The sequence below is a fragment of the Rousettus aegyptiacus genome, unplaced genomic scaffold (genome assembly GCF_014176215.1).
Source record: "Rousettus aegyptiacus isolate mRouAeg1 unplaced genomic scaffold, mRouAeg1.p scaffold_m13_p_16, whole genome shotgun sequence".
In the NCBI taxonomy this organism is placed as follows: Eukaryota; Metazoa; Chordata; class Mammalia; order Chiroptera; family Pteropodidae; genus Rousettus; species Rousettus aegyptiacus.
The window spans coordinates 40,147,786-40,171,095 of NW_023416291.1; the positions used below are offsets into that span (position 1 = coordinate 40,147,786).

The 23,310-nt window shown below is 47.2% G+C and overlaps 1 protein-coding gene across 1 annotated transcript; it reads left to right on the forward strand.

The window, feature by feature from the left end:
* The first annotated feature begins 1,103 nt into the window (after nt 1-1,103).
* LOC107517207 (cytochrome P450 4F22) lies at nt 1,104-17,784 on the forward strand. The gene is made up of 12 exons (XM_036233884.1): nt 1,104-1,325; nt 4,458-4,602; nt 9,212-9,265; nt 9,387-9,514; nt 9,713-9,834; nt 12,397-12,664; nt 13,691-13,757; nt 13,867-13,996; nt 15,417-15,550; nt 16,364-16,428; nt 17,063-17,145; nt 17,504-17,784. Exons 1-12 carry the CDS (start codon nt 1,104-1,106, stop codon nt 17,679-17,681), a joined length of 1,596 nt encoding a protein of 531 aa, XP_036089777.1. The 3' UTR covers nt 17,682-17,784.
* The last annotated feature ends 5,526 nt before the right edge of the window (nt 17,785-23,310 follow it).

The window sequence follows — 23,310 nt, forward strand, 5'->3', positions numbered from 1 at the left end:
GAACCTGAAAGAATTGAAAACAGATTCAAGCAAATACATGTCCATGCAGTTTCATAGCAGCACATTTCCCAACAGGCAAAAGGCAGAAATATTTGAGATGTCCATCAACAGATGAACGGATAAACAAATTGTGATATATCCTTACAATGGAATATCACTCAGCAGAAGAAATGGCACATTGACACACACTACAATGTGGATGAACCTCGAAAGCATCACGCTGAGTGGAAAAACTAGACACAAAAGGGCACATGGTGTATGATCTCATTTATATGAAAGTCCAGAACGAGCAGATCCATACAGACAGAAAGCAGATCCGTAGAGACAGAAAGCAGATCCGTAGAGACAGAAAGCAGATTGGCAGTTGCCAGAGGGTCAAGGTACAGGGGTATGAGGAGTGACTGCTCATGGGGATGGGGTTTCCTTTAGGGGTGATGAAAAAATTTTGGAACTAGATAGAGGTGATGGCTGCACAATAGTGTGAATGTACTAGATGCCACTGAATTGTGCACTTTAAAATGGTTCATTCTATGTCAGACGAACCTCACCTCAGTTTAAAAAAGAAGAGGAAGAAGAAGGAAGAGGGGGAGGGAGAGATGGGATAAGGGAGGCATCCAGTAGAGAAATTTTCTGTTGTGGTCAGCTGGAGTTTAATCTCACTGGTAGCACATATGTAACCCACACCTCAGGGCCATTGCACCCGAGGAAAGAAGGTGCTGGAATATTTTACCCAGCAATGCTTATCAATCATTGATGAGAGCTGCCTTTGGGGCAGGGTGTGTCTTAATACTCCAGCACTCTGGCCAGCTATGCATGGGCAGAGAAGTTAGGAGGGATGTCCTGCAAAGTCAAGGCTGGGGGTACATGGTGGGGCACTGGTGCATTCGGAAGGCCAGCTGAATGGAGGTCCCTGCTGGGGGCATGAGAGGTATGTATCCTTGGCATCGGGGACTCACGTGTATTAAATGGACTCACGTGTATTAAATGCCTCCTGTTACCAGGCACACTATGCTTAACTCCACAAGTTATCATGTGTATAGCACATGTGTGGTTGGCGGGTGGTTCCCACCGGCACTGACCCCTACCCCATGTGTCCCACCAGGATGCTGCCCATCATGGAATGCCTGCTGCACCTTCTGGGACTGGAGAAGACTGCCTTCCGCTTGTATGTGGGCTCTGCACTCCTCCTCTCCCTGTTCTTCTTCTTCTTCCGCCTGCTGCTGCGGTTCGTGAGGCTCTGCTGGCACTTCCACATCATCTGTCGCCGGCTGAGCTGCTTCCGCCAGCCACCCCGGCGCAACTGGCTGCTGGGCCACCTGGGCATGGTGTGTGGAGGGCCCGTGGGCCGGGTGGGGCAGGGCTGGGCGGGTCCCAGGTATTCCGTGAGGCTGATGGATTGCTGGCTTCCTGCATCCCCCCAAGAATCTGGTTGAAGCCATGAACAGATCCATTTTACAGGATGTGAGATGGAGACTCAGAGAGGGCAAGCAGTTTACCTAAGGTCACACAGCTGGGATGAGGCAGAGCTGACTCCAAGGTTTTCTCTGTAATTCTAGGCTATCACTGTACCTTTCATAAGATATATCCTGTGACATAATACACTGTAATATATTCAGAATTCAGATACCACAAGCCTGTGAATTTCATCAGGTTCTAGGATCCTGGTGGGGGACAAGGCGAGCATGCTCCTGTAGATTTTATTGCTTCACCCTCACCCTTAACATGGTTCCATCTTTCTCCCAGGTCAGGACCCGAACCCTTTCTTTGCATTTCATTTCTTATTTCACACATATGTGCCAAGTATTATTTCAGGGAATTTATAAATGTTTACTGATTCAGTCCTCTTGACAATCCTAGGAGGCAGGTCCCTTGACTATCCCCATTTACACCTGAGAATGAAGATCAGAGAGCTTAGGTAGCTGACCCTAGGTCGCACAGCTCATAAGTGACAGAGTCGGGGACGGCTTTCTGGCTCTAGTCCTCTTAGCTTTCTTCCCTCTGCTGCCTCTAGTTTCTTGATGAGAAAGGCTGTACTTTTCTAGATGGACTTCAGAGGTCAGAGAAGAGAAAGCCAGACTCCCAAGGGCACTGAGGCCCCATGCTGAGTGCAGAGGGGGACTTTGGAGAGACAGCTTGGGGCAGTGGTCATTAAATGTGGACCTGATGCTTGTAGCTATCATCTACTGCCTGTATGACCTTGAGCAAGCTCCTTAACCTCTTGTGCCTCAGTTTCCCCATCTGCAATGCAGGGACTGTGATTGTTCCTACTAGCCTTGTGGGGTTGTTTTACAAGTCCTGCAGTCATGTCTGGAACAGGCTTGACACCGAGCCTGCTACATAGTGGTGGATGTATGTGCTCTTGTCCTGGGTCTTGCAGGGATGGGAAGTATCAAGTGATTCTAGAAATATTTTAGATACTCCCTGGAGGGAGCGTCTCAGAAGAAGGAAGTGAGAGATGCATGTCCACTCAATAATGCAAAGAACATTTATTTTATGTAGTTTTTGGAATTATCCTCCTGGGACCAGCACTCACTAAGTTTTGTCTGTTTGTGCCTGAATCTCTTTTCTCTCTTCCATCCTCCCACCCTTGCTCAGGCCTCATCCTAGCCTGTTGGATCATGGTTCAGCCTCCTCCCTGGGCTCCTGCCTCACCTTTCCAGTCCATCCCGCACCCTGGCCCCAGAAGATTCTTGAACCCACCCATGTCCCTCCCTTGCTCACACACTCCCTACGGTACCCACTGCTGTCTAGGAAAGGTCCCAGCTCCTCAGCTGGTGTTCAAGCCCCTTTTGATTCCACCCCCTAGCCTCCTCTTGTGTTCCAGCATCCTCCTCTAGTCCCACAGAATGACTTCATATTCCTGTAACAAGGCTCTGGCTTCTTCTGCTTCATGGCTTTTGCTGAAACTGTGCCTTCTGCCCAGAATATCCTTCTTCGTTAGATGAACTACTCGCCTTTCATGCCCCATTTCCAGTGCCCTTACTCCAGGAAGTCCTCTGGTTTATATGGTGGTTGTAGAGGTAGTAGCCAGGCCATGGCAACTCTGGCAATTGGTCAGGGCTGGTTCTGAAGCCTGGCCTTGACCCAATGGACCCAGCCTGCCTTCCGGGGCCATGAGACCTAGGTGAGGCCATGATCTCCATTGGGAGTGGATAGACTCACGGCTGAGACTAACAGAGGAGACATAGGAGCCACAGAGGAGTCATTTGCTCATTTGGTCATTCTTTCATTTGACAATTGCTGGGCCCTTCTGCTGGCTGAGCTCTCTCCTAGTTCTCACTGCCTGTGAATTAGGGATGGATCTGCTCTATATTATAGATTTGATCTTTGGGGGTCAGAGAGGTTACTTGCCCAAGGTCACAGTGGCTGAGGGTGCATTTGAGCTCAGATCCTTCTGACATTGAGCCTGAAGTACTTCTGCCTCATTGAACATTTTGTTAACAGCAGGCATTTTGGAGCTGGATGGCCTGTGTCCAATCCTGGCTCTGCCACGATGGCAGATGGTGCCAGTGCCTGGCCATATCTTCTGGGCCCATTTCTGGGTACAGTAGCATGACTTCCAGCTGCCGGCACCTGTGTTCTAGGGTTTTCTCTAGTAGCTGGAGAACACTCTTCCTGTGTGTACTGCAAGCTTGAGAGTTAAAGCTCCAGGAGTGGTGCTTGGCTAGTGACTATGGTACTATGTGACTCAGTGTATAAACACCCAGCCCCCTCACCCTTGGATTGGGTTGGCTATGAGATACATGTCTCCCAGAGGTCCCCAGTGGCACTGAGCCTCAGTTGACCATGGCGGTAACTTTCTCGACAACCCACTCTTTACTGGCTGCTTTCCCTCCCTGTCTCACTTCCCTACTCTGTTACCTGTGTTTTTGGAATCACCCCATAAATAAGCTACTTGCCCTAGAACCCATGTCTCAGGACCTGCTTTCAGGGAGTCCAAATCAGGTTAGTCATTTACTCACATTTAACTTCATACAAAATAAAATGGGAAGCAGTAGCAACTCTGTCATGGAGTTCTTGTGTGGCTTGAATATACAAATCTAAGAAAAAAGTCCAGAGAAGCGCCCAACACTGCACATGTATGTGTTAAATATGACAATACTAGTAACATTTTATTACTAACAGAGGAAGTACTTGATTAATGCCATCCATTACCATTATTTTGTTTACTGGTCCTGTTTTTATTTCTTGAACATCAGCTGTATGTCAGGCCCTGTGCTGGGGTTCTCATATTCTGTTATTTCATGAATCCTTTCAACTGCCCTCAGACAGAGAGTTGATTCTTCCCCACTTTTCACTTGAGGAAGTGGAGGCTCAGTGAGGTGCAGCCAGCTGCCCACAGTCACACAGCCCTTCTCAGCTTGTTTTGAGGGAAAGGGAGGTGTGGCAGGAAGGAAAGGCTAGGGGAAGCCGGGGCTGGCCACCTCCTTGCTATCCTTACCCTCCATCCCCCACAGTATCTCCCGAATGAGAGGGGCCTCCAAGATGAAGAGAAGGTGTTAAACAACAACCACCATGCAGTCCTGGTGTGGATGGGGCCTGTCCTGCCACTGGTGGTTCTGATGCACCCCGACTACATCAAGCCCCTGATGGGTGCCTCAGGTAGGTGGATTGGGCCTCTGAGTGATGGGTAAACCCTTAACTCCCAGAGTCCACCGGGGCTGCTAGGCAGGTGGGCTATCCAGAAGAAGGGCCATTCAAATAGGGCTTTGAAAGATGAATAGGAATTCACCAAAGCAGAAATGGCAGTGCAAAGAGTGGGAATAACATGGGAAAAAGTGTGACAATGTTTAAGAGTCCCAGGAACTTTGAGAGGATGCCCACTCACTGAGAAGTCAGAACAAAACATATTCAGATAAGCAGTTGTTTGCCTAAGATTTTGTTTACTGGTTGTTACTCGATTCTAATATGGCACACCCATCATTTGGGTTCTGATACTCCCCTTCTGACTATGCCAGCTTTCAGCTTGGTACCTTCACTTGGGCTGACCCTAACTGGCAGAGAAGGTGATGTAGAAGGATTACTTCTTCCTTTTGCAAGCTACACCTATCCCAAGGGATAGAACACCCAGCTGTGCTTGGAAAGCTCTTGCTCAGCCTTCAACACCCAGCTCCAATGACCCTCTCCTCCAGGAAGCCTTCCCTGATTCCCCAGGAGACCATAACCCTCTCTTCTGGACTTTCCCATCCTCAGTTCTAACTGCTTGGGGCTGAGTATGTTTGTGTCTTGTTCTGTCTTTTTCATAAGTGGGGCTCTTCAGCGTGGCCTTGCATGTAGCTGGGCACCTCCAAAAGTATCAGGGGACATTTGAGAGAGGAGAGATGGAAAAGAAAGAACTCTAGGAATTTTAGGACCTCTGGCCTCAGCTTGGGCTTCTACAAACACACATCTGGAGACCGCCTTCAAAGGCTGCCACCTGGAAGCCATGAAAGAGTAAAGGGGTCATTGTCCTTTCCCCCAGCTATGCCCTCCCCAAGCTTCTCCCCCCCCCAATTATTACATTTGTGAGGGGATGATCATCCTTACTGCATAAGGAAGAAACCTAGACCCTGGGAGGGGTAACTCTTCCAAGGATGGGCACCGAGTTGTAGGAAGAGCCCTGAACCAGGACTTAGGTAAGCTAGGTTTGAATCCAGGCTGGAGCACATTCTTGCTGTGTGATCCAGCAATTTATTCAAGTTCTCAGGGCCTCGGTTTCTGATATGTAAAATGGAGCCATTGTGAAGACTCATTAATATAATGAAGGTAGGTGCTAATAAGGGTTTCTTCTCTTCACACTATTTAATACATCTTTTTTTTTTCTTTCTTTCCCCTGCTCTTCCTCATCTCTCTCTCCAACACCTGCTCCCCTCTCCTCTTCAGAGCATCAGGTTTCTGATTATCATCCTGCCTGGTTTTGAGACTTTAAGTAGATCAGGGAGTAGAGCCCCCAGAATAGGTTTGGTATTTAGTAGATCTCAAGCCTCTTTCACTCCCTTCACCTCAGAACAGGCAGGATATCCACTGCCTTCCCCACTGGAGGAGCAGGATGGTAGACTTGGGTGGAGCTGTGAGTCAGGTGAGGCCTGGCCCCAGGGTGCCGCTGCCCCTCCATGCCTGACTGCCTGAGCTGGAACAGGCCTGCCCTAAGTGTTAGACTTTATCCCCCTCTTGGGCCTCTTTGGGGTGCCACCCCTGGGGGGCTTGCTGCTCCGAGCTTAAACCCACACAGCCAGAGGGCTGTGAGGAAGGCACGTGTCCTCATGGAAGCTCTGTTTCTTCATCTTCTAATGGGCATTTGGGATAGAGAACATTATTATGAGAAAGTAGGTGAAAATGCTTTATAGAGGACAAAGCATGATGTATAGTCAGGTAGCTTGGTTTTATACATTTGTTTTTTATTGAGATGAAATTCATATAACATATAATTAACCATTTTAAAGTATATGGTTTTATAGTGTAAGATAATTAGTGTGTTCACAATGTTGTGCAACCATTGGCTCTCTCTAGTTTCAACTTTTTTTCATGACCCCATAAAACACCCTGTACTCATTAAGTAATCACTTGCCATTCCCCTCTCTCCTCACCTCTTGGTAAATACTATTCTACATTCTATTTCTATGGATTTGCCTATTCTGAATATTTCTTAGAAAAGGAGTTACACAAAATGTGGTCTTTTATTACTGACTTCTTTCACTCAACATAATGTTTCTGAGCTTAATCCACATCCACGTCATAGCAATGATCAGTACTTTAGTCCTTTCTTTTGAGGCCGAGTAATATTCCATTTTATGGATATACCATAATTTGTTTATCATTCAGCCATTGATGAACATTGGGGTTGTTTCTACCTTTTGACTATTATAAATAATGTTGGTATGACCACCCATGTATAAGTTTTGGTATGCACATATGTTTTTTATTTCTTTTGGGTAGATACCTAGGAGTATCGACCAAAAAAATTGTGGTGTCATATAGTATTTCTATGTTTAACTTTTAAGGAACCAGACTATTTTTCATGGAAGCTATGCATTTGTTTTTCATTAATAGAGGCCTACTATAAGCTGGGGACCCAGATAGTCATCTCACATGTTCTTGACACTGATGAACAATAATTATAATCATAGTAATAAAAATAGCCAACAGTTTGTTAGGTATCGATTTACATGCACAAATATTTAATGAGCACCTACTGTGTGCCAGGAATATATTGAGTTTTTGTAGGGGTGCCATGAGGCAGGCAGGGTTACTCTGTTTCCCCTTTGATAGTGAGGACATAGAGGAGCACAGTAGTAACATGTCCAAGTTTACACAACTAGTTAGTGGTAGGGTTGGAATATGAACCCAGACCTGGCCATCTCAGACACCATGCTACAATCACAGTGATAGGAAGCTTCCTGCTGGGCACCATGTAGGGGCTTTTCTTACATGACTTCCTCCAGGATAAATGTTACCATCCCTTTTAACTGGAGGAGAAACTGATGGAAGAGGTGACCTGAACATGAACTCTTCTGGCATCAAGTGGTCAGGGTTGGAGTGGTAGAGGGACCCAAGAATGGGAAAGCAAGGGCTCATTTGAGGAGAGGGCTTGGAGAAGGCTTCGAAGGATGCATAAGAGTTTGCCACATGAGTATTGAAGGGTCCTACCAGTACAAAGGCACAGACGTGTAAAAGTGCCAGGCAAATTCAGGTGACTTAGGGTATTTGTAGTGAAGATGATGTGTGGGGAGAAGTAGGAAATGAGACAGAAGCTGGACTCAGAGCACCTTTGTGCAAAGTGAATGAGATTGGGAGTGATAGGGAACCATGGGAGGTGTTTGAGCAGGACTACACTGGACAGGTCTTTGTGTCAGAAAGACTTCTAGAGGTCCTAGCTTGGAGTCCAGGGTCCAGAGAGGAGAGGGGTAACTAGACATCTACTTTCCTCTCCAACGTTTTCCCTTCAGGAAGCCTGATTCCCTTCCCTCCTGCGCACTTCCTACCTTCTTGATCATTGCATGGTGTGCCTCAGCTTCCCTTTCTCACCACACCCCGAGCTCCTCTAGGCATGGAGCTGAGCCATCTCTGGGTTTTCAGCATCACTCACCATGGGTTGGGCACAGGAAGATGTCAGAAGAGGTATGTGTTGAAGGGGAGAATGAGTGGAGAGATGACTATGAACATGATTGGTCAATTCTTGGGAAGTGTGTGTGTAGGTGGCTGAGTCATATTTCAAATAAAAGGCCATTCTGGGTGGAAATTTTCAGGTACTTCTTTACTGGGGCTCTTCCCCATCCTGTCCTAAATCTGTTTAGCATATAGAAAGGGAATTTACTCACTCATCCATCCATCCATTCATTAATTCATTCACCTTTTCATTCATTCATTCATACAATAAAAATTTAATTAGCACTAATGTATCAGTGATTGACATGATTCCTTACCCCAAGGGGCTTGTAACTGGATGGGTACAATCCAGAGTGATTAGTGGGGGAGGGTATAGCATGCAAGCAGAGACTAGAAGGATGAGAAAAGAATGTTTGAGGCAGAGAGGGCATCTAGTGGAAAGACTCAGAGCAGAGAAAGAACATAGATTTTCTGAGGAGCTGAGAAAAGTTCTGTGATGTTAGAACATTGAGCATATGTGGGGAGGGGGGAAGATAGAGACGTTTTGAGAAAGATCTGGATCAGGGCTTTAAAAGTGGTATGAGCAGCTAGTACAGGAAAGGACATGGTTGGATCTAGAGTCAGATAAGATCCTGGTGGAGCCAGGGTGTGGGCTAGACTGGAGAAGGCAAGACTGGAAGCTGGGAACATAGAAAGTATAATTTAGATGGCCTGAGCTGGCAGAAAAGAGGGGATGAATTAAGTTGAAGAAGGCCATTCTGGGCGGAAAGCACAGCCCAAGCAAAGGTTTGGAAGTGAGGGTTATTTGGTGATGTTGAAGGATGAGGTGAGAGAGGCACACAGGGGCAAGATGGGACAAGGATTTTGATGCTAACTTGAGCTTGAATTTTTTTACCAGGGCGATAGGGAACCATGAAAAGTGTTTGAGCGGGGTGGTGGTGGTGGTGGTAGTGGGCTTATGATCAGATCAGCATGTTATAAAGATATTTCTGGGGCAGGTGTTAGGATGGACTGGAAGGGTGAGATGGGAGGTCAGAGCCCAGAGAGAAGCCCCAAGGAGGTCATAAGTAGAGGTCAAGGGTCAGAACTCTGTTTTGATTCATTACTGCCTTGTCTCTCTCCATAGCTGCCATTGCCCTCAAGGACAAACTTTTCTATGGCTTCCTGAAACCTTGGCTGGGTGAGTGTGGGACTGGGTAGGCTGAGGCTGGGGCTTCAGGGAAGAGAGGATGGGGCATGGGGTTTCTTGGAGTGTTAAAAAGTAATAGGAGAGGCCCCTAACTTTAGTCTTCTGGGCCCAGGAGATGGGCTGTTGCTCAGCAAAGGAGACAAGTGGAGCCGACACCGCCGCCTGCTGACACCTGCCTTCCACTTCGACATCCTCAAGCCCTACATGAAAATATTCAACCAATGCACTAACATCATGCATGTGAGTCCCAAGATTTCATGGGAAGAGGGTGTCCTAGGAGGGAGACTGGTCCAAGCTCCAACTCATGGGAGAATCATGTGATGTCACAAAGCTTCTTTTATCTATACATTGAGCTTGTACTGATCATGTATCTAGGTCACTGTCAACCAGGCTTTAAGTCTCTAGTCTCTGTGCCTATTTAATGTCTCTCTCTTCCAGGATAAATGGCGGCGTCTGGCAAATGGCTCAATGATCTCCCTTGACATGTTTGAGCATGTCAGCCTCATGACCCTGGACAGTCTGCAGAAATGTGTCTTCAGCCACAATAGCAACTGTCAGGAGTGAGTGTGGCCTCCCCGGGGGAGACAGAACAAGGGGTTTTGGGAACAAGGTGGTGGGAGGAGAGAGATGGTATTAGGTACCCTTGGGCTGCTGGTGCTTTGCCACTGACAGGCTGTGTGGTTCTTGGAAACTGACATCACCTCTCTGAGCCTATTTACTTATCCCCCCCCCAAAAAAAATGGAATTCCAATTCCTTTTCCATAGTCATGGTGTAAGAATTAAATAAGTGAGTCAATGGCTTTGCACATAGTAGGTGCTCAGTAAATGCTACTTTCCCTCACTCCTCCATGAAGACTTTGTGATCTTTGGAAAGTATCCCGTCACTTTCTGAGCCTCTGTTTCCTTGTTTGATGACTATCCCTGACTCCATGAGAGATGCTTTAAGGATAAAATGATGTAGCACTGCCCTGGCACACAGTAGATGCTCAGTGAATATTCATTGAACGAATAAGTTAAAAAAAACCCATTGCCCTGGTTCATTCAGTCGTTGATCAAATAATCATTATATACCTATCATGTGCCTAGCACTATGCTAGCTACTGGGAATATGGTGGGGCAACAGATGAAATCTTAGTTCCTTGGAACTTATAGTCTAAATGGGGATATAAGGAATAAGGGACATAATGAATGGCAAGTTTGTAGCACATAGTAGGTCTTCAATAACAAGCTGCCGACTTTGTTGCTTTGGCCTGGTAGGGGTTGGTTTCAGTTGGGTAGGTGGAGATGGCCGTAGTAGTTAATTAATACATGAAATTTTTACTGAGTGCCTACTATGTGCTAGTCCTGGACTAGGTACTATGAATATAGTGGTCAATAAAACAGATACAGTCTTGCTCTTCTGGAACTTACATGTTGGTGGGAAGAAAGGCAGTAACCATGAACAAATAAATAACCAAATAGACGGATTGTAATAAATGTGTGAAAACAAGCAGCACACTTCAGAACCAAGGACAGCTCCCTGAAATAGTGATTTAGTTGTTTTAATTGCCGTTTACTGAGATGTAATTTACATACCATACACTTTACCCACTGAAAGAACAAAATCTAGTGTTCTATTATACTCACAGAGTTGTCCAACCACCATTATTGGGTTTAGAATATTTTCACCAAAAAGAAACCCTGTACATTTTTGCACTCTCCAGGTCTAGGCAATCACTAATCTTCCTTCTGTGTCCATAGGTTTATCTCTTACAGAAATTTCATAGATGGAATTATACAGACTTTTGTGTCTGTTGCTCAGCATAATGTTTTCAGATTCATCCATGATGTAGTATGTATAAATAATTCTGAATAGTATTCTGAATTGTATCAATTTGCTGAATAGTATTTCATATACTGCATAACACAACATTTTGGTTATCTGGTCATCTGTTAATGGACATCTGGGTTGTTTTCACGTTTGGCTATTATGAATAATACTGATATAAACATTCATGTACAAGTTTTTGTGTGTATATATGTTTTAAATTTTCTTGTATATACACCTAGGAGTGGAATTGCTCGGTTATATAACTCTATGCTTAATCTTTTGCAGAAATGCCAGACTTTTCCCCAAAGTGGTTGCACCATTTTATGTCCTCACTAGCAGCATGTGAAGGCTCTAATTTCTCCATAACCTCACTAACACTCGTGATTATTTTTTTGATTATAGCCATCCTAGTCAGGGTGAAGTGGTATTTCATTGTGATATTGATGTCCACTTCTATTTCCCTAATGGCTAATGGTGTTGAGCATCTTATCATGTGCACATTGGCCATTTGTATATCTTCTTTGGAGCAATGCTTATTCACATCCTTTGCCCATTTTTAATTGGGTTACTTGTCTTTTTTATTCCTGAGTTTTAATAGTTATTTATATAGTTTAGATTCAAGTTCTCCATCAGATACATGATTTGCAAATATTTTCTCCCACTCTGTGGTTGGTGTTTAGTTTGGTTGGTGTTACATCTATTTGGAAGTCCTCATCCATCTTTGGGCTTGTTTTAAAATGTACCCAGACTTTGGGTTTATTCAGGTACAGTGAGGCCAACAGATCAAAAGATCATTGCCATTGAAAAGACAGTTCATCACCTAGTTCCTAAGAAGAGGGGACATGCCATACCACACAGGGCCACATAGGGAAGCACTAGGAGAAAGCATGGCAAAAGCCTTTTTGGGGTGTTTCTGCAGAAAGAAACAGGAAATGCAGGGCATCAGGTTTAGGATTGGCTGATTTGGATAATTTCAGCAGGCTCTAGGACATAGGGGTGCTTCTAGCTGTACAATTCCTGGTCCTGGGGTGATTAAGGCAGGAGGATAGTGTCTCAGCCTGGAAAATTAGGAGTGGGAAATCTGGATTGATTGGTTTGCAAAAGAAAGGTATGCTCATGGGTGAGTCTCTAAGAATATACTAGTCCTGTGAGGGGCAATATCTCTCCAGTCACTGAGGCCCCAGATGTCAGAACATCAAGAATATAAGAAGATATAGTTAATCCAGGGCCTCTCTTTGTTACCTACCCACTGGGAGAGGAAGCTTGTCTTAGGACATGGGCCTATGCCCCTTGCCCTTCTTCTCTGTGGCAGGAAGATGAGTGATTACATCTCGGCCATCATTGAGCTGAGTGCACTGGTGGTCCGACGCCAGTATCGCCTGCACCACTACATCGACTTCATCTACTACCTCACAGAAGATGGGCGGCGTTTCCGGCAGGCCTGTGACACCGTACACCATTTCACCACGGAAGTCATCCAGGAGCGGAGGCAGGAACTATGCCGGCAGGGGGCTGAGGCCTGGCTTAAATCCAAGCAGGACAAGACCTTGGATTTCATAGATGTGCTGCTCTTGGCCAGGGTGAGGCTGGGCCCTGGAGGGTAGGGCCCTGCCTAGGATGGTCTCCTCATAAACTGCACCAACTGCCTAAAATAATAAACATCTAAATTAACATAGACCTGGGATGCGGGCGGATGCAAAACACGTAAGACTTATTATATTCACTTGCTTAAGCTGCTATAACAAAGTGGTACACACTAGGTGGCTTAAAGAACAGAAATTTATCTTCTCAGTTCTGGAAGTTAGAAGTCTGAAGGTGTCAGCAGGGTTGGGTTCTTCTGAGACCTCTCTCCTTGGCTTGTAGGTGGTTGTTTTCTTCTATATCTTCACATGGTCTTCCCTCTGTTCATGTCTGTGTCCTAATCTCTTTCTATTATAAGGACTCCGGTAACATTGGATTAGGGCTCATTTAATGACCCCTTTGTAACTTAATTACTTCTGTAAAGGTCCTATCTCCAAATATGCTCACATTCTAAGGTCCTGGGGGTTAGGAGTTCAACATATGAGCTTGAGAAGTTGGGACAGGGAGGAGACACAATTCACCCCACAGCACTTACAGAGATGATATACATGACTTTAAAGACATGGTACACTTGCAGAGATAGGTGGTCGCCCATTTGTGGTGCTTCTGCAGAATTTCTGAGCAGCACCTGAGTTTTGGATTAAGACAGTCCTGGATTCCAGTTCTCACTCTGCTGCTTCATGGGTGCTTGACCTTAGTCATCTGACTCTTCCCTTTGAGCCTCAGTTTCCTCACGAAATGATGATCATCATGCAACCTGATCAAAAGATTGTTGTCGGGCATCTGGCAGGATGCTTGGTGCTAGGAGCTGCTCAAGAAACACAAACTCCCTTCTTCCCCTCACCTTTGACTCTCTCTCTTTCCAGCTTTCTTAGGCAAGTTGCATACCTCCATCTGCCTGGAATTCTTTCCTCTGCAGCTTGGCTTAAGAGAGGGCGGCGGGGGGCATTTTTTAATTTGGAGGTGTCCATAACATGCAGAGGGTGGGATGAAGTGGGCTGAGCATTGTCTACTGCCTATTTCAGGATGAAGATGGGAAGGAACTGACAGATGAGGACATCCGAGCTGAGGCGGACACCTTCATGTTTGAGGGTGAAGATATGGGGCGAAGCCAGGGGAGGATAGGGGACACCCATTGTATGAAGATAGCATCTCTACTATCTTCAAGAAGCCACCATTTGAGCTCCTCATCTGTCTGCAGGTCATGACACAACATCCAGCGGGCTCTCGTGGATGCTGTTCAACATGGCCAAGTACCCGGAGTACCAGGAGAAGTGCCGTGAAGAGATCCAGGAAGTCTTGAAAGGCCGGGAGGTGGAGGAGCTGGAGTGGTCAGTCTGGGGTCATGGGGACAGTGGGGGCAGGTTGAGTCTAGAGCCTGGTATGTGACTTTCTGACCTCAGATGAATCACTTCTTGAATTCCAATTTCTTCAGTTGTAAAACAGGGTGATAATAACGCATCATCTGCATACCTCATAATGCAGGAGTTCTTAGTCAGAAGTGTCTCCATCAGCAAGCGTTGCAATAATACTACATAACAAATAGCCTCAAGCTCAAGAGTTTGCAGCAAGCATTTATTTTATTTATTGCTCCTCTCTGCATATTACTCTTGTTACTGCTGCCGGGTGTTGCTGAGTTGAGTGGGGTTGCTTCCAAACTGAGATTTGGGTTTAAGTCTGTTCCACACATCTCCTCATTCTTCTTAAACTAGCAGCTACGTTCATCTCAAAGAAGCTCAAAGAGCCACACAACTAAAAACCTCTGCTTAACATTCCATTAGCTAAAGCAAGTCACGCGGCTAATCCCAATGGGGTGAAATATATACTCCACTGCAGAATCACAGGGCAGAGGGCACAGGTGTATAATTTCAATACAAGAGGAAGTGAAGAATCGGGAGCAATAATCTGATTGACTTCAGATGTGTGCTGTGTAGAGCTGATTCTGGGTGATGCAAAGAAAACATCATTAAATAGCATTGAGCAGTGAGAAAGTAGTTCAGTGTCAACTTTTTGGATTATGAACTGAGGTAGAAACTCTTGGTTGGGTACTACTGGATCTTCAACACCTTGCTAATCTGTCTTTTAACAAAGGAAGAAGATGCCCCAAGTTCTGAGAGCTGGGCAGGAGATGGTGTCTAGCCAGAATTTAATAACTATCCTCTGGTTTCTCAGTGTTGCTTGTGATTATGACACATTTATTCCAGGCATGCTGTTTGCCCTTTAAGGTAGCAACATCAAGTGTCTTTGAAAGAGAGCCTGTTGTTGTAAAGAGAACAATCTAGATCATGAATCAAGAGTTGTAATTAATCCAGTTTTGGGCTCTTAAGTCCAAAGGAAAAAAATTAAGTAAATAATAGTATAAGGAGATGATATGTAGGTTTTTGTTTTTAAATAATGAAAATGATCCACACAAGCTGGTAAGTTGCTGCTGCCCAGGTCTCCTGGCTGTCCTGGTGCCTTCTCCAGTGCCCCCTATTCTCCACATAATTCATCAGTTAAAGGGTTAATGCTGCTCCACCTGCAAGCCTGCTAGCGCTGCTCTGATTGGCTGGGGGTCAGGTGCTGAGAGTTAGTGGTGTGTTCAGGGCACAACAGCAAATGCCAGAAGTTGGGGCAAGTCTGAGATTCTGGACTATTTCCTGCATGGTTGCTCCTGAGCGTGTGTGTGTGTGTGTGTGTGTGTGTGTGTGTGTGTGTGTGTGTGTTGCTGTGGTCTGGCCCTGAGTCACATGCCTGTTCCATGCTCCCCAGGGATGACCTAACCCAGCTGCCTTTCACAACTATGTGTATCAAGGAGAGCCTACGCCAGTTCCCACCTGTGACCCTGATTTCTCGCCGCTGCACAGAAGACATTAAGCTCCCAGATGGACGCATCATCCCTAAAGGTGCCTTCTGTGTGCTCCCTGCTGCCTGGCTGCTCTATAGCCTATGGGGACCTAGTCATGCCCACCCCAAGTGCACCATCCCTGTAGATAGGACAGCTCTCTGTATAGATGTTGTTCCTGGGGTGATGGGAGAGACCCATCTGTATAGGAGAGAAACAGAAGTGGGTGAGTGTGGGTGGAAAGGAAGCAGTGGGTGCGGCAGGGTTGACCCTCTGAAGGTGCAAGTAGGGGAGGGTTGGTTTTGTTCAGTTGCCAGATATCCCCTGTAGATCAGCCCTGTCTGGGTGATGCTGGGGATCTAGAGAGGCCTCATCCCCAGGACCAGGCTGGGGAGAGACATCAGGGCACAGACATTCCCAACCACATGGGGTCAGGATGGGAAAAAGAGAGGGACAGGAGGAGCTGGAGCAGACCCAAAGAAGGAGCATTAGCTTTATCTGGGACAGAAAGCACGGAGAGCTGGTTGGAAGAGGAAACTTTAGAGGTTGGATGTGAAAGAGAGAGCAGAACCTCAGGGTGCAAAAGGCCTTCAATGCCAGATTAAGGCACTTGAACTTGATCCTCAGGACAGTAGGAAGCCATGGGAGTCATGAACTGAGGAACAACAATGTCAGATATGCAAGAGAGAAAGATCCCTGTGTGGCCAGCAGGGTAGCCAGAAAGGTGATGGGGACTTCTTTGGGAGAGTCAAGCAGCAGAAATTTTCAGAGAAGGATGGGCAGATGGCTCCTGGAATGCCATGGCTCCAGGGAGAGCCAGGAGGAAGCAGGTCTCTGGCTTCCCTTTGTCCCACTGACCCACCAATCCCCACAGGAATCATCTGCCTAGTCAGCATCTACGGGACCCATTACAACCCCACGGTGTGGCCTGACTCCAAGGTGAGCTCCTCCTTTCCCTCAGCTTCCTCAGAAGGGCAGTCTTGGGGCAGCAAGGCCTCTTCTGTCCTACTTCCCAGGGAGCCAGACAGCAGGGCTGGAAGCAGGGCTTGAGCATCCCTCCCCCATTTATTCACCCACTCACTATGAATTTATTAGGTCTACAAATACTTATTGAGCACCTACTGTGTGCCAGACCCTGTGCCAGGCACTGAGGATAGAGGAAGATATTGCCTTAGCTCTCACAGAGGGAACAGTGAAGTGTAAAGGAAGAAAAAGCAAAAACAATTTGATTTCGGGTACCAATAACTGTACAAAGGAAATAAAAACTGCAGTGGGGCGGGGGAGAGGGGAGCACTTCAGTTCACATTATGAAGAAAGGTCTTGCCGAGGAAGAGATGTTTGAGCTGAGGCCTGTATAGTGCAGGGTGAAGCATGTTCCAGACAGTTAACAGCAAGTGCAAAGGCCCTGGGGTGGGAATGAGCCTGGTGCGCGTGAACAGTAAAAGGGGGAGGTGTGGCTGAATTGCAGTGTGGTTCTGTCTGTCCAGCTGGGGGCTCCCCAGAGGCTGAGGGAGGGGGCCAGGCTAATATGAGTGGGCCAGTCCCCAGACTCACCCGGGCTGCTCCTGCTTAGGTGTACAATCCTTACCGCTTTGACCCAGACACCCCACAGCAGCGCTCCCCGCTGGCCTTCGTGCCCTTCTCCGCAGGACCCAGGTAACTCTCCTATTTTCCTAGTCAAAGCCAAATGTAGGAGGAACACCGAGGCCAGTGGAAGGTTAGGGATATGCCTGTTAGGGGAAGAGACCACATCCCACCCAGGTGTCCTTTCTGCTAACCTAGCACCCTCTTCGTGTCCTCAATGCACCCGGAAACCCCCAAATCAGATTTGCTATAGCACCCCTGGGTATTAAGTGCACCTACTGAATGCCAGGCCCTGAATTCTGGGTGCCTGGGCTCCCAAAGACTCTATGATGCATTATCCCCATTTTGCAGATGAGGGTACTGAGGCTCAGAGGGGGAGGTCATTTACCCAGTCCTAGGGACCCCGCTCACAAGGTCGTCCTTTCTTCAGGAACTGCATCGGACAGAGTTTCGCCATGGCCGAGATGCGTGTGGTGGTGGCGCTGACACTGCTGCGCTTCCGCCTGAGTGTGGACCGAACGCGCAGGGTGCGGCGGAGGCCGGAGCTCATCCTGCGCGCGGAGAATGGCGTCTGGCTCAACGTGGAGCCGCTGCCTCCACGGGCTTGAGTGCAGGCGAGCTCCTGAGGAGCCAGAGGCCCAAGTCCCGCCGAGGCCAAGGCCCCGCCCAGAGGGAACTGCCCCTCCCCCTAAGTCCTGAGGGCATAGGCTACGCCCCTCAAAGTCCAGGCTCTGATCCTGGAGGGCCGGTCGACTCGGTTGAGCAGACCGTAGGGTGCAGGCGACGCCCCTTGAGGCAAGGCCCTGCCTCCTGGGGGTCTGATTCCGCCCTTTGGGGTCCAGATCCCGACCCCTGAGTTTGTTCCTGCCCTCTTGGTTGAGGGACGAGGCTAGGCCATGGGCCCTCGGGCCCAGACCCCACCCACAGCATCCCGATGATTCAGGTCTTCAGGCCCTGCTCTCCAAGCCTTTTTAGGACCTAAGACTAGACATCTAAGGAGTCCTGGATTCAAGCCCGTTCCCCACGCGGCTCCCGGCTGGCTTCTAAAGGGAGGACTTGCGAACCGAAGTCCGAGGTCAGAGCCTTGAATCTGTACATCACCTTCCTGAGGCCCACCTCAGATGGGCAAACTTCTCAGGCATCAGGCTACATGCCAGGGCCCAGCTGTTTGCTTTTGCCCGTTTTGTAAACTCAGACCCTCCCTAGCAAGCCCCTTCCTTCTTCCCTTGCTCAAAGTCCCTTTGCTAAGTATACCAGTTTTGGTAGAATAAAAGCAAGGGATACTGACATCCTCCGCCATCCACCCTCTAGCCTGATCAAACCCTGACACCTGGAGCCCAGCAAGGAAATGAAGGGCCCTGGACAGCTGGGAGGCGGCTGAGGGGAAGGCTGTGGGCTAGGAGGCTGGAAAGCCATTTGTCCTTGTACATAAACTCAGACTTTTGGGGACAGTTTGTGTCTTCATTAATTTCGTCAACAGACTGCATATTAATTGTCTGCTGGCACTGAGCTAGGAGTACAGCCAGCCCAATTCCTTCCCTTGAGGGGGTCAGATATTGAACAAATAATTCTGCATATAAACGTTTACTTAAACTGGTGACAGGTGCTCCAAGGGAGAGGTTTTTGGTGCTGGGCGAGCATAACAGTGGGGGGGGGGGGCGGCTCAGTGAGAACTAAAGTGGGGAGTAGAATCTGAGTGGTGACAAGGGAGAGAAGAGCATTCCAGGCAGAAGGAGATGCATCTGCAAATGTCCCAAGGTAAGGGGAGCGTGGCGTGCCTGAGGAACTCGCAAGGCGCCAGGATGGCTGGATCTGGGCGGTGGGGCACTGTGGAAGGAGGGTGGGCAGGGGACAACCCCATAGGAACTGTGTTCGGGCCTTATGATGAGGGCATTAGAGATCTATAGAGGGTACGTGAGGAGGGACAGTGTAGGTCATGAGCAGATCTGGGCTGGCAGGGAGGTGGCTTGGAAGGAGAATTTGAGAGTTCTGGAAACCCGGGGAGAGGGAGACTGAGGTCCAGGTGGGGTCAAGAGGGTAGGGGTTTAGGGGAGGGAGGAGGTTAGGGTGATTCCCAAATCTTTGTCTGGGGGAACTAGATAGCAGAGTAGCCCGTGACATGGTGATACAGGAAATAGGGCGATGACAGTACCTACAATGATCATATTAATTCAACAAATATCTATTGAGCATCTGCTGTGAGCCTGGCAGTGTTTGAACCATTCTAGAGGCGGGGGGGGGGGGGGGCGGGGGGAGCAAATGACAAATTATAAATAAGCAAATGAGTAAATTCACATGGGTCTTGAAAAGCCACTGATTTTATTGTGAGAGAAATAGGGAGCCATGGACGTTTCTGAGTAGAGGAGGGACAAGATTTGTCATATATTCTTTGGCTGCTATGTTGTATGGAGACCGTGGAAGGCAAGGATGGGACTAGGAAGATAAGGTGGAGGTGACTGTGCTAGTTAGTCCAGGTGAGAGATGACAGTGGCTCCACCCAAGCTAGGGGGCTGTACAGGTGATGAGGGGCGATTGGATTCTGAAGAGGAAAGATTGTTTTATAAAGGTGCTGGTGGTGGGTTTGTTGATGGATAGGGGAATATGGGGTTCATGAAGAAGGTCAGGAACCCAGATTTGGGTCTGAGCACCTGGAAAGGTAGATATGCCATCAACCAAGATGGGGAATGCTTAATGGAGTAAGGTTTTTTTTTTGGGGGGGGGAGTGGGATTAGTATGTCAACTTGTATCATTTAATTTTCACAGCTACTGTTATTGTGAGATGGGTATTGCTATCATCTAATTTAACAGAGATGGGAATTGAGTCCCCAGAGTGAAACGACTCATCCAAGGTCCTACAATATTTTTGGTACTTCCGTGGGGGCCCTGAGACCTTTCCTACCCTATTTCTTGGGCCTCCTGGTTTTGTTCTAGACCTCTCTTTGACTAGAAGGTGTGTCCGCAGGGATGGCGTGGGGCTGAGATAAGCCAAAGCTGGCCGTCGATCCTGCGGCGCCCCCGGGTGGCATGTGTTGGGATCGTCGGCCGGAAAGCCCTGTTTGAGGCTACTTGTGGACTGACTAGCAAACATGCGGTCCCAGGCCCTGCAGAAGCCAACTGTTCTTGCTGACGCTGCCTCTCCCACGCCCTGGTCCTGGTGGCGGGTCTCCAAACGTGCATCATTCCCCAAACATTACGCCAGCTTCCCTCGCTTCCCCTACCCCCCTGCCTCCGTGCAATCCCGTCATCTGCCAGCAAAAATAACTTGGACTTGGGAGGCAACACATATGGGTTCAAACCCCGGCTCTGCTCCTTCCTAGCAGTAGCCTTGGCACGTGACTGCCCCTCTGCACCTCAGTTCTCCCTCGCCATGTGAATTTTACAGGATCATCTGCTTGTAATGCATTTTGACTTTCAGCTAAGGGTCTTGATTGTGGATGAATGAGGGAGAAGAGGCCTGGATTCCATAGGTCCCAGGACTTGGCTGCACCTTTTTTTTAGCATGATAGTTTATATAAAGTTTTGAAATATCTAAACAAAATCAAAACTTTCTTACAGAACATACAGTAAGTTTTACCAGTTTGCTATGTGTGTGATTCTTAAGACACTTGGGCCTGGGGCTGTCACTAGAGGCTGTGGGGCCTCTTTCCTCCCCTGAGCATATAGGAGTCTCCCTCTGCTGGACAGTTCCAGGACGACAAGCTTTAAGGAGTCTGGTCCTCCTTTGGCGCGCGTGTGTGTGTGTGTGTGTGTGTGTGCGCGCGCGCGCGCGCGCGCGCGCGCGCACGAGAGAGAGAGAGAGAGAGAGAGAGAGAGAGAGAGAGAGAGCGCGAGCGAGAGAGAGAGGGCGAGAGAGAGAGAGACAGAGAGACAGAGAGACTGAGAGACTGAGAGACTGAGAGACTGAGAGACTGTGTGGGTGGGTGTATTGGAAAGAACCGCTGTAGCCGTCCACATCAGGCTCAAGGCAGGAGCTGCTGTCCAGAGCCTACCCCTGCTTTGCAGCAGGTAGGATATTCTAGAAATAATGTCTTTGCACGCAGCCCTGACTTTGCACGCAATCATGACTGATGACAGTGGGTACATGTTCTCTGCTCTGTCCTAGAGGTCCCCAGAGGGACTGAGCTCTAGATTCCACAGTGAGAACTTCCTTGCTAAAGTGACCCTTCCCTGCTGCCTTCTCTTCCGCGTCCCACTTGCCCACTGCCCTGCTGGCATCTCCTGGGATCACATCCCAAAGAAACAACTTATAGTTGAATTCTTGCTTCAAAATAAAGTATTTGCCCTTGAAACCTTGTATCAGAGTCTACTTTCAAAGCACACAAACTAAGACACACTCCTCCAATCCCCATAGGCCTATTATTATGTCTTTTTTTACTAAGGAGGAACATTTTTTCTTTTTTCTTTTTTTATTAATTATTTTTTATGGTGACATTGGTTAATGAAATCTGGTTTCAGCCGTACATTTTAACAGTAAGGAATATGTATATTTACATCGTGTGTTCACCTCCCATAGTCAGATTTCTATCACCACATATTTGACCCCTTTTACCCCATCTACCTCTTCCCTCCCCCCCTCCTCTCTGGTAACCACTAGTCCATTGTCCATGCTCATGAGTCTCTGTTTGTCTGTTGTTTGTTGATTTTAGGTTTATATCCCACATATAAGTGATATCAAGGAGAAACATTTTTAAAAATGTATATGCAAACATTTACGCACACATAATCTTTTTTGAGGACTCCAAACATGTTGGGAAATATCACCTGTTCCAATAGCTGTTATTGTCTGATGAACTGCCAGGAAGTTTAGCAGCCTCAATTGATAAACTTGTGCAATTTGGCAAGGCTCAGATGGGATGGCTTTCTCTACATGGCAACTGCTGGAGCAGCTCATCTGAAGCTGGAAGATCCACTTCCAAGATAGCTCATTCTCACGGCTGGCAATTTGGTGCTGGATATTGGCTGGGGCCCTCGGTTCCAGTCCAGTAGTGACTCTCTGTGGGGTTGCTTGGGCTTCCTCTTCATATGGCAGCTATGTCCAGGAGGGTGTATTTCAAGGGGACTGGAAGGAAGCTGCAAGTCTTTTTATGATCTAGATTCAAGTTCCGGAAGTCACTGATGATAGCTCTGGCTGACGGAGAGAGAATTTAGATTCACCTCTGTATCTGTCAGCATTCTTCTGAGAAACTGAGAACCTTATCTATCTATAATCTATCTATCTATCTATCTATCTATCTATCTATCTATCTATCTAGCAGTAATCTCTATATATGTATTTATCTTAAGATTGGTGTGATATAAATCATATCAATTTATATTTTAAGATTTATAATATTTAATATTTTATAATATTGTATATTATATTCTACTATTTGGGGAGGAGAGGGGACAAATGATTTCATTTTGTGACACCACTCTTCCCAAGGGTCTTTTCTCCAAGTCTCCCTTCTGTGGCTTGGAGTGGTGGTCAGGCCTGTTTTTGTGAACAGTCATTATTCAATAAACACAGAAAGAGAGAGTGTGTTGATGAGCTATTGTCATATAATAAACAACCTCTTAAACTTAGTGACTTAAGACAATGACCATTTTATTTTCTTTTATGATTCTGTATGTTGACTGGGCTCTTCTGAATAGTTCTTTTGCCCCATGTGATAAGTCTGAGGCAGTGGTTGTTTTAAGACTATCTAAATGACCCCCTCACATGGCTGGCAGGTGATAGTGGTTGTCATCAGGAAAATCAGCTGGGGCTGTTGATGAGAGTTTTACACAAGTGAGGACTTTTCATGTGGCCTGGGCTTCCTTACAGCATGGTGACTGGGTTCCGAGGGAATGTATCCTAAGAGCAAACATAAGTGTAAGCTGCCAGCCATCTATAAGGCTATTACTGGCATGGTCTCACCTGCACAACATACCATTGGTTAAGCAGCCCCAGGACAGTACAGATTCAAGGAGAAGAGAAATAAACAATGGCAAAATTTTTGCAGTCATCATCTTGGTGGGTCTGGGTTAGAGTTTGAAATTCTGCATTTCCAAGATGCTGCATGTGACATTGAGGCTGCTGATCTGAGGATCACAGTTTGAGTGGCCAGTTCTTAGAGCTCATGGCTACGAAGTCCTTTTCTTCCCTAAATAGCTAATGAGCACCCACTATATGCCAGACTTCACTTTCTCCTGTACTGTCATGTTGAATGACTTTGCTGTATGACTGGCATGAGTTACCATACCTCTCTGGACCTCTGT